The 12,019-nt window shown below is 36.5% G+C and overlaps 1 protein-coding gene across 3 annotated transcripts in view; it reads left to right on the forward strand.

Moving 5' to 3' along the window:
• Positions 1 to 12,019, forward strand: part of YTHDC2 (YTH domain containing 2) — a 69,183-nt gene that overhangs the window by 27,920 nt on the left and 29,244 nt on the right. For all 3 annotated transcript variants that reach the window (XM_019830944.3, XM_045057649.1, XM_019830946.2), the window contains 6 exons: positions 4,284 to 4,462; positions 4,713 to 4,809; positions 4,889 to 4,976; positions 5,065 to 5,145; positions 7,098 to 7,180; positions 10,606 to 10,711. In XM_019830944.3, the coding sequence (XP_019686503.2) occupies positions 4,284 to 4,462; positions 4,713 to 4,809; positions 4,889 to 4,976; positions 5,065 to 5,145; positions 7,098 to 7,180; positions 10,606 to 10,711 (634 nt within the window). The remainder of the gene's footprint in view (positions 1 to 4,283; positions 4,463 to 4,712; positions 4,810 to 4,888; positions 4,977 to 5,064; positions 5,146 to 7,097; positions 7,181 to 10,605; positions 10,712 to 12,019) is intronic.

Consider the following 12,019-nt stretch of genomic DNA (forward strand, 5'->3'; position numbering starts at 1 on the left):
AGCACAGAGCCCGACGCGGGGCTTGAACTCACAAACCGCAAGACCAGGACCTGAGCTGAAGTCGGACGCTCAACTGACTGAGCCACCCAGGTGCCCCCTAACTTCTTTTGTAAAAGCTTAGCTGTGAAAATCAGTATGATGCTGTAGGCTATAGTCTCTTATTCAGAGATTTTCTTTTGTGTTTTGTGTTTTTTTTTTTTTTGCTTTTTTTTTCTTGCTGTTGGTTTTTGAATTCTAAGGAATTCTAAGGAAAAAAAAATTTTTTGTAGGGTGCCGGTAAGATCCACTATGCTGTAATAATTTATTTTATTTTGAAAAACAGAAGGATTTCCAGTTAAACATGGTAGCTAGAACACATGTAATTTATCTGCATTTTCACAAAACCTCGTTGAAATGGTACAGAAGGAATGTTCAAGCTAATAAAGTGAAAGAGATTGGAAGAGGTCATAGCAACTGATCGAAGAAATTAGTAAATTTTTGGGTACTAGAAGGCTAGTGGATCGGTGCTGGTTGACGTGGCAGAGCTGAGAAAACTGAAACCTGAGTGCCCACAGAGGGAAGTGCCAGTGAGAAACAGATTCATTTTAGCTTCTTAGAGGCTCACTTAACTAATTCTTTTTTTTTAAATGAATCTTTTTTTTTTTTTAATGTTTATTTTTGAGAGAGAGACAGAGCGTGAGTAGGGAGGGGCAGAGAGAGAGGGAGACACAGATCTGAAGCAGGCTCCAGGCTCTGAGCTGTTAGCACAGAGGTCGACGCGGAACTCAAACTCGTCAACCGTGAGATCATGACCTGAGCTGAAGTCGGACACTCAACTGACTGAGCCACCCAGGCGCCCCTCACTTAACTACTTCTGAATAACAGTGAAAGAAAAGGCCAAAAACAAAACAAAAACAAAAAACACAACAACAAAAAACCCCTCAAAATCCCAGAATTGATTGAAATTCTCTATGAGGAACATTTAGAATTCCAGATTCCCTTCTCCCCTCCACCAGGTGATACCACTTCCCCACCTTTGCAGGAAGTGGGAAGTATATTAAAAAATAAAGCCACGGACATGTTGGACTTGGAGGTACCAGGCACAGTGGGAGAGTAGGAGTGAGGCATCAAACAGAAAAGTCTAAAGACTGAAAGTTGAGGTACCATCCACTCGCTTCCACTGCTGTCCTGTTGCCTTTTCCTGTTTGAAGCTTATGTTCTTTAGCAGAAAACTTGAGAATTCTTTCCTGGGAAAACAGACGAAGCCGAGGGAAAAGAATTAGAATTATAGAAGGTTGGGTATTCCTTCAGTGAAATGACCATCTTTAAACTAGATAGCTCAGCAATTGTCACCTGTGCAGATGGAGTTTTTTTTTTTTTTTTTTTTTTTCATTGTCTTTAAAGATGAGCAAAATGTTGGGGATTGATCACTGGGAATCTTTGAGGGGAAAAAGCACCCACAATCCAACAGACAACAATAGCAACCAAAAAACCTGGAACTTGGATGGGACTAAGTGTTAGTGACCAGAAGAAGACTTCAAAAACTAATAGAAAATATTCATGAAAGAGAAACAATGTGTTATAAAACAGGAACAGAACACATATCTTTGTTTAAATCTTACCTTCATGGGGGCTACCTAATTAATCCTATTACTGCAGTCTACCTCCTGTGCTACTGATCCTCCTTAACTGATTCTACTTTGATTTAAAAAAGAAGAATCAGACAATACTTTTCACAGTCCTATGAAACAAAGCCTTCATTTTGGTAATTAAAGCTTTTAGGTAAATTTAGGTCAGATTGTGTAGATTTTAATGTTTATTTTTGAGACAGAGACTGAGACAGTGCATGAACTGGGGAGGGTCAAAGAAAGAGGGAGACACAGAATCTGAAACAGGCTCCAGGCTCTGAGCTGTCAGCACAGAGCCTGACGCGGGGCTCGAACTCACGGACTGCGAGATCACAACCTGAGCCGAAGTCAGACGCTTAACCAACTGAGCCACCCAGGCGCCCCCAGATTGTGTAGATTTTAGATTAGATATCTTAAGAAAAGAGAAAGATATTTTATTAAAGGAAAAGGTACCTGAAAAAAACATGTTTAGTAATACGTGGATAGCATCTATCGGTCTTCAACCTATAAGAATCAAAAGTGAAAAAAATGGAATTTGAAGTTAAAATATATCAAAACATCTTTTATTGAAGAACATATAAATGTTTTATATGAGTTGGGTTTTTGTATTTAATTCTATAGATATAGTCTCAGGTATTAGATGAAGTATGTTTGAAGTATGAAATTAGTCTTTTCGTTTTAATTTCAATTAAATGCTAATGACGTTTAGAGTGACAAAGTTCTTAGCAATGGCAGGATTTGTTGTCATTTCAGTTAATAGCACCCAGAACTTGCAGTCCTTTTAGTGCTAATACTTTGAATGCTTCACTTTGAATGCTTCTTAGGGTGCTAGGAAGTATCTCAGTAGACACTATACATTACCAAGTACAGGAGTTATCTGGATAATATTCTAATTATCCTGGCTACCTGGGCTTTCTTTTTAGTCCACAGATCATGACATTATCAATCACCAATTTTAAACATTTAAAATGCAATTTATTAATAAAACGTGTGTTGGATTATTGATAATTGATATGTAAAGTCAGTGGGTTTTTTTTTGAGAGTGCTAGTGGAGAGGGGCAAAGGGAAAGAGAGAGAGCATCTCAAGCAGGTTCCACACCCAGTATGTAGCCCGACATGGGGCTCCATCCCACGACCATGACATCATGACCCGAACTGAAATCAAGAGTTGGGTGTTCAACTGACTGAGCCAACCAGGCTCCCTTGAAGTTAGAGCTTTAAACAAAGAACATACTCCTCTCCTCATTTACCTGTTAAGAAGTAAAAAACCAAAAAACTTGGAGTATTTGAAAAAGGATCTTAAATTTAAAATACTACAATTTTAAGTTTAATATTTTCCCTATTGAGATCAGGCTTCATTTTCTGCTAAGCTCTTTAAGAGAAATGGGCTGAAATGAACTTCCTAGAAATCTTATTGATAGTTACTGGTGATGTTAGTAGTTTATATTTTTATATAGAGGATGAAGAAGCAAGCAATTATTTAATTTATGCTGATTCTGGGCTTTTGGAAAGTAGTGAAATCAATCTGCTTTTAGAATAGAATTACCAAGTTAGCAGTCATGTTAAGCTGGTACCTGTAGAATTGTGGTTTGTTTGTTTTTTTAACATAGACTTTTCTTCAGAGTATTGTTTATAAGAGTGAACAACCTGTTGAAATATAAATGATGATTGAAAATTTGTGTCTTTTAAGTTTTATTATGGTAAAATACCACATGAGTTAGTTCACCCATGTTACACAGTCATTACCACAATCAATTTTGAGAACGTTTTCATTACCCATCTCCCCCCAAAAAACGCAACTCTTCCAGCTCTCGACACCTAGTGTACTTTCTGTTTCTGTAGGTTTGTTTATTCTGTACACTTAATCTAAGTGGAATGGTATCATACTTGGTCTTTTTGTGATTGGCTTCTTTCATTAGCATAATGTGTTCCAAGGTTCATCCATGTTGTAGTAGGTGTTCTTTTTCTGACTAATAACCTACTCTGTGGATACATCACGATTTGTTTAACCATTCATCAATTGATGAACATTTGGGTTTCCACTTTTTGACTCTTACCAATAATTCTGGTATGAACATTTGTGTACACATATTTATATGGACATGTATTTTCATTTCCCTTGTTTATATACCTAGCAGTGGAAGTGGAATTGCTGGGACGTGTGGTCACACTGTGTTTAACATTTTGAGGAACCACCATATTCTTTTTCAAAGTGGCTTCACCATTTTATGCTCTCACCAGCAATGTATGATGGTTACAGTTTCTCCACACTCTCTCTCCACACTTACTTTCTTGTCTTTTTTTTATTGTAGTCCTCCTAGTGAGTGTGAAGTGGTATTCATTGTGGTTTTGATTTTCATTTCTCTGATGACTAATGATGTTGAACATCTTTTCAGTGTGTTTATTGGCCGTTCGTATATTGTCTTTGGAGAAATGTCTTCAGATTGTGTTTTCAAAAATCACTTACTGACAAATTTTACTTTGGATAATGTACTGTAAACCAAAACATGAATTGTAGCTGGGACATTAAGTATCACTTCCCTCTTTAGGGCGTATTTAAAATTTGAAGAAGGATATCATGGGAATTGTTGGCCTTAAAGGATTACTCTTTTTTGATGAAAATTGAGTTTGTGGTTTTTTTTGTTGTTGTTGTTGTTTTTGTCTTTTTTTTCCTAGTGCTTCACTGGAATTTGGAAATCTAGATGAAAGTTCTCTGGTACACACAAATGGGAGTGACCTCAGTGCAGAAGACAGAGAGCTCCTGAAAGCTTATCATCACAGTTTTGATGATGAAAAAGTAGACTTGGATTTGATCATGCACCTTCTATACAATATCTGCCATGGTTGCGATGCTGGTAAATAACTACTGTCTAAAATAACTGGAACAACAGTGTATACTTCGATTTCAAAATTAATATGTTGTGTGTACAGATTTTTGTGTAATTCCATTGGCAGTATTGCATAAATAATCTCTTAAACATCATAAGTGTCACAGTTTATTGGTACATAAAAACACGTGATAGAGTTCATTATAGATGGTTCTGTTGATTGGTTCTGGTTTGTAAAACCGGAGGTTTACTGTTAAAAACATTATTCTTCTCCAAGGAGCAATATTAATTTTCCTGCCTGGATATGATGAAATTGTTGGACTGCGGGATCGTATCCTGTTTGATGATAAGCGGTTTGCTGATAACACACACAGGTAAAAGCTAAAGCTTTATATTTGCTGCTTTAAGTAACAGATAGGTACCATAGTGTATTTTCCCTTTCATTGTCAACAGATATCAAGTCTTTATGCTTCATTCAAATATGCAAACATCTGATCAAAAGAAGGTATTGAAAAACCCGCCTGCTGGTGTTCGAAAAATTGTAAGCTTTATAAAATCTTCTTTTGTCCATTTTATTAGTCATTGGTCCTGTTTTCGTATTAACTGTAACATAACATTCCATTTTGCAGATCCTTTCCACCAATATTGCTGAAACCAGCATCACAGTCAATGATGTTGTCTTTGTTATTGATTCTGGTAAGGTGAAAGAGGTAGGTTGGAGGAATTGTATTTTATTTAAATGAAGAAGATTAAGTTACATTCCAATAAATGCTTTTATAAGCAGAATTCACTTTAGTGGGAAAATCTCTGGTTCTGCCTGAATTTACCATAGTAGTCGTTGATTTCTCTGAAGTGAATATTTTACTTTAAACAGTTCAGAATATAAGATCCAGTTAGTGTAACAAATTATATTAAAAAAATGAGCTTCTGCTGATTAAATATTAGGAAGAAAGTAAAGGGTTGGCTAGCTACACTGAAAATTTTGTCACAGTGTGGGAATTTGATTACATATTTTGTATGCTTTCCTTCTACATGTGGGCATGGACCATGTCCCTCCTGTTCAATGTTTAATCTCCGGTGCTCCACATGTAGGAGATACTCAAAAGATATTTAGTTTGAGAGAACCATACTCAGAGGAAGCAGACAAAACTAAAGTTCAGCAAATGATAGTGGACACATGGGTCCATTACCTGCTTTTATAAAAATAAATTCCGTCGGAACACTGCCATTTTCACTCTTCTGCCTATTGACTGTGGCTGCTTTCAGATGGCAGATTTGAATTAGTTGCAACAGAGACTCTCTACAAAGGCTAAAATATTTACTGCCAACCCAGTAGAAATAAAAGACAGCATTTATTTTCTTTAGCATTAGAATACTCAGCAGTTCTCAATGCCCTTAACTTTGGTAGGTCCTTTTACTGAAAGAGTTGAAAGTGAGAGGTGGTTGATTTTCAAGGAAAGATACTATCTATGTTGGGGAAAGCAAATGATCTCTGTTCTAGTGGATATAAATGATCATGTTTTAATGTGAAAAAAATTTATTAATTGCTTTATAATGTTTTCAAAGTAATTTTAAGGAATATCTTATAGAACACAAGATTTTATTATAAAATTTGGACATTTCATTATAGTTGGATACTATAAAGAAGGGATAATACATTTTGTTTTTTTATAAGAGGATAATGATGAATATTATCTTTAAAAGTCTGAATGGTGAGTCCATAAAAATTCAGATTTTATTGCCCTGAAATTAGCTAAAGCTGAACAAGTAAATTTTGAATAATTTAGAAATTAATTCCTATAGGTATCATTTATCAAGTAAACCATAGTTAAGAATATGATGATAGTGTCAGAAGTTATTTTACATACAAAATTGACAAATGTGACATTTTATTAAAAACTATTGGTACTATTTTTTCTAAAGATCCTATAATTAAACTATTATGAGAATGCATTTGTAATTGCTCTATATAGTTATCCTATGAAAGGAAAAGTGTAAGTCACTGAATGATTAAGTATATATTCTAGTTAGGAATCCACTCTTTTACAGTATTTCTCTATAGTGAATTTTTGCTTTAGAATCTTTGAGGATGTATGGAGGGAATAATGGTTCTTTTTAAAATTCTTTTTTTTTTTTTTTTTTTTTTTTTTTTTTAGTGTTTATTTTTGAGAGACAGAGCACAAGCAGGGAAGGGGCAGGGAGAGAGGGAGACACAGAATCCAAAATAGGCTCCAGGCTCTGAGCTGTCAGCACAGAGCCTGACATGAGGCTGGAACCCATGAACCGTGAGATCATGACCTGAGCCAAAGTCAGGTCGCTTAACTGACTGAGCCACCCAGGCACCCCTATTTATTTCTGAGAGTGAGAGAGACGGAGAGCGAGCACGAGCTCAGCAGGGGAGGGGCAGAGAGAGAGAGGGAGACACAGAATCTGAAGCAGGGTCCAGGCTTTGAGCTGCCAGCCACGGACCCCCAGGCGGGGCTCGAACTCAGACTGCGAGATCATGACCTGAGCTAAAGTTGGACGCTTAACTGACTGAGCCACCCAGGCGAAGAGGCTTTAAATTAAACTTGGCATGTTAAAATATATTCATAATGTTTCTTGCTGTTTCTTCTTAAACACCTTTTATAAAAGTTTTAACATGAAGAAAACTTAATTACAGAAATCCTTTGATGCACTGAATTTTGTTACAATGTTAAAAATGGTGTGGATTTCCAAAGCTAGTGCCATACAACGAAAAGGCAGGTAATGTACATTCATTCACTCAATTGCCTATAAAATGGAAACATTTTGGTATGTATTACATATTTAATATATATTCTTTCTATAAAATGTTAAGATTTTCATGTTAATCTTCATTTTTATATTTTTGTAAAGCAATCCATTTTAAAATATACTTTTTTTTAAAGGTTGAATTCAGCTTATTTTAAATTTTTTTGCGTAGTATAAGCTATACTCAGAAGATGTAAGAAACATAGACAAAATTAAATGGAAAATCTCTTCAATATTTGCTTCATAGGACAAAGGACTAATTTCTGTATTTTGCAAAAAAACCCCTTCCAAATCAATTCACGAAGACCAATACATGAACCTCACATATATCACCTCATATATGCCAAAAGAAATGTAAATTAGTGAGGTAATATTTTTTGCTTATCACCGGATTGTCATTGATGAAAATGTTTAACAGTACATACAACAGAGTTGGCAAAAGTATAGGCCAGTAAGCTTTCATGGTTTGCTGATGGGAGTGTAAATTGGTGTGACTTCTTCAGAGGACAGTTTGAAACTGTTGATCCAGATCTACCCTTTGCCACTGGATTCACCTCATAATTTGTCCTGCGTATACTTGTGCACTGTGTGCAGGGATGTGTTTAAGAATGTTTTCTGCAGCATTGTTTGTAATAGTGAAAAATCTGAGAACATTGTAGTGTCCATTAGTAGTGAAGTATTGTAGTTAGATAAATTATGCTGTAGTCACACAATGGTATACTAGGTAAGTGTTAAAAGGAAAGATGTAGATGTATGTATTTTTATAGTGGAATGGGTTTTCAGAATATATTATTAATTGAAAAAAGTAAGGTGTGGAACGTGCATCCAATAGTATTTGCTTGTGCTAAATATGTATATGTGTATGTATATATGTATGTGTATATATAGTTTAATGTTTATTTTTGTGAGAGAGATGGAGTGTGAGTGGGGGAGGGGCAAAGAGAAAGGGAGACACAGGATCCGAAGCAGGCTCCAGGCTCTGAGCTGTCAGCACAAAGCCCAACACAGGGCTCGAACCCACAAACCGTGAGATCATGATCTGAGCCGAAGTCTGATGCTCAACCGACTGAGCCACCCAGGCGCCCCAGTATATATTTAGGCACAAATGCATTGTCAAGTTTGAGAGAAATATTAAAAAAACAATTGTTGACTCTGAGAAGGTGGGTTTGTGGGGCTCTTGAAGGAGATTTAATTTTCATTTTATTGCTTTGTAGTTTGGTTACTTATTTTAATAAATAACATGCTTGCGTTACTTTTTAAAAAAGATTAAAAAAGTATTGTATTTTTCGATAATCATTTGACTGATTTTTTCTTTCATTTTAACTGATAGAACAACATCAGATACTGACTTTAAAGATGTGCCTCATATGCTGAAGATGGTGGATGCATTATTTCTGTGCTTTATACTTTCATAGGATGTTCTTGAGGGCTTGTTGCTATTACCATATCAGTTGTTTTCTTATGACAAGGTGTGGCTTGATACACTGAGCTAGGTTTATAGGCTGTTAATAGTATATTATTAGGGATGAAAATCAGAAATTGTTAAAATTTTTCTTGTCATCTCTTTCAACAGGTATTTTTTTTTTTTTTACAGCCTTCACTGTGCAAGTGTTAGGGATACAATGATCAATAGAGTCTGATGAGTAGAGTTTGAGGTGGGGGGAATGGTGTAGTTCTTCTTGGAATCCAGTAAAGTAAGCAATGATAATACTATGTGATTTGTGCTACAACTGGATTATGCTTCTAGAGGAGTTAAGGTAGAATCTGAGATAAATATGAATAAAGAGGTGTTGTGGCTCTCTGTCTCTCAAAAATAAATAAATGTTAAAAAAAAAAAAAGATGTTGTGGGAAGGCTTTTCTAGCAGAGGCAAGGCTTACGCAAAGGCCTAAAGAAAAGCGTGAGCAAGAAAGTTGTTTGGGTGGAGTTTAGTTTAGAGGAGAATGGTGAAAAGAGCAGAAAGAGGTAAGTTGCGGACAGGTCCTTAAGGACCCTTTTGTGTTTTCTGTCTTCTTAATCCAGAGGATGGTTCAGTGATCATATTCTTTTAGCTCTTTGAAGAATGAGTTGGTACAGACAAAACTGATGGTAGGAGGACCCAGTAGGAGGCTCTTTCATTAATATTTGCATTTAAAGTAAGGGAGAGATGACAGTAGTGTGGATTGTGATAGTGGAGAAATAAAGTAGATAATTCATTCAGGAGATACTAAGGGGTAAGGAATACTGTGGAGTCAAGGATGTCATACAGGTGTCTTAGAAATTTTGTGGATGGTGGTGCTGTCGTCATGGAAAGTGGGAATAGTGGTTCTGTTGGGGAGAAGAATGAACTTTTGGTTGTGTTGAGTTTGACTGGAAAACCTAAGTGGGGCTAAAAGGTTTCATAAGGGTAAATGTAGGGCTAGGATGAAGAGATCTCAGTGGATGGAAATTGAAGTCAGGAGGATAATTACGATCCCCTTGGGAGAGAGGGTAGAGCAGGAGAGCAGAGGGCTGAGGTCCAGCCTCACAGGAACATCAACATTTAAGGACTGGCAAAAGACAGAGGTATCTCAGAAGAGGCAGGAGAGGAGGGAAAGTGGATGGGTTGATAGTGAGGAAAGTACTGATGAAGGAAGCAGTGGTCCAGAGTCTATTTTTTTGTAACTTTGTAACTACAACAGTATGTTACTTATGTTCGGGGGTCTGGATTGTGAGCTTTGCCAAGATAGGAATATTTCTATATCTCTCTCATTTAGCATACTCAGCCTTGCCATTAGCGGACATGATGACTGTGGGTGAAATGAAAATAGACTGCTTTTCTTCGAGATATTTTTCTGCTGCTTCCCAGAAAATGATACAAGTCTGTACGGTGACGGGGAAGGTGGTGGGGATGCCGCTCCCTGGGAGCTGTTTAATGCCTGCTTTGTGCAATTCTAAACAGCGGCATATGCACTGAGCTCTGAGCACAGTGCTTGTGTCAGTTCAGTAAAGCTGATGAAATTTATTTTCTTTTCAAATTTTTATTTAAATTCTAGTTAGTTAACATACAGTGCAATATTGGTTTCAGCAGTAGGATTCAGTGATTCATCATTTACATATACAAAGCTGGTGAAATTTAAATTACCATGTATTTTTCTTTATTTTTAGTCTCATATGTATCTTACCTAAAAAAATTTTTTTAATCATTTCCTTAGAAGGCTTATCAGGTAGGTGTCATTCATGAATTTTTATAAATGAATCCCAGATGGGTAAAGTGCCTTCTGGAAAGATTCAGAGGGGAGGAGTATCACAGTAGGGATTTGCACTCAGATGTCCTGACCCTGGTCCATTGCTCTGTCTCCTTAGCACACTGCTTGTATAGTTTCCTTGATATAGTCTTCATTTCTTGTTTGAATCTCAATTTTTTATTTCGCTTTTAAGGGCAGGGAGATGTAGACCTGGAATTTGTTTCCGGCTGTTCAGCAGACTCCGATTCCAGAATATGTTGGAATTTCAGACTCCAGAACTTTTGAGAATGCCATTACAGGTAGGAATTTACGAAACTCTAAATTAGAGGCTATTTTTGTGGGTGACAGAGGAGAAAGGACCATTTTAACTTATACTAGTTGGACTTTTAAATAGTCAACTCCTAAAACGAACTTATAAAATGTATATTATGTAGGGTGGTTATGTACCTAACATTTTTTTCCTATACTAGAAAATCCATAAACCTCTAAAATTTTAAAGAGTTACTTGAATGCATTTAAATTATGGTACAGTTTATAAATACGCTTTTTTTTATATGCGACATTTTAGAAGTCTAACGACCACATTGTGTTCACCTTTCACATTCTCACTGAGGATTAGAAAACAAATTATTTAAGGTCCAAAAGATAATGCCACAATCTCAGTTTAAGACGCTGAGATTACGATGGTAGTTTAGAAGGGAGTCTGCTGAGATTTCCTGGCCTTTATTGTTTTGCTTTAGGTCTTCTCACTTCACAGAACAGCCAGAAATTGTAGTTTCTAGGGAAAACTACCGGAAGTACATTAATTTGATTATCTGGTGTGCTGAGATGGATGTTGGTTTCTAAACATTTCCAGAGATACTGGATCATGTTTTTGGTATTCATGTACCTGGATGACTTCCCACTTTTCCATGCCTTATGGTTTTAGGATCAAATACAAAACTCTTAACAGGAGCCTAAATTATCTGCCCTTCCTGTGTCTCTAGTTTTAATTTTGACATCTTGTCTTTTCTTCTCTCTCTGCTCATACCAGTAGTTCGAATTTCTCAAGCACACCTTGTTTCTGTATTAGGGGCTTCCTCTGTGTGCTCCGCTCTCCCTAGAATCCTCCCTCTTGTTTCTTTGATAATTACCTCCTACTCAGTCGTTACATCCAAGTTTAAGTGCTGGTTCCCCAGAGATGTTGTCTTTGACTTCCCATGGCCTCCTCCTGCCCTTTCCTGAACTTGATTAAATATTTTCCTTTACCTCTTTAGTTCTCTGTATCCTTCACAGCATTTATAAAAATTGTAACTAAGTAGTTAATTGTGTCATTATTCTGTTTTTCCCACAATGAAAAATCCACCAGGGCAGACACTTGTCTACTTTTTCTACCAACTTGCTGCATAGTCCCTAGCACCTGGCAAGCACTTTGTTGAACGGATAAAAGATTCTAGAATGTAATGTAAAGGAAAAAAAGAGACTTCTGGACAATAACTCTTACTGTTATGTATAAGAACTGTGTGAGGAGACATCGCCAGTGTGGGCAATGGTAATCTTGATAGGAGGTAATGGAGGGTGTTTATTATATTAAAGTTTTAGCACCTAGGGCAAGGTTAGAGCCTGTC

The sequence above is a fragment of the Felis catus genome, chromosome A1, assembly GCF_018350175.1.
Source record: "Felis catus isolate Fca126 chromosome A1, F.catus_Fca126_mat1.0, whole genome shotgun sequence".
Lineage (NCBI taxonomy): Eukaryota > Metazoa > Chordata > Mammalia > Carnivora > Felidae > Felis > Felis catus.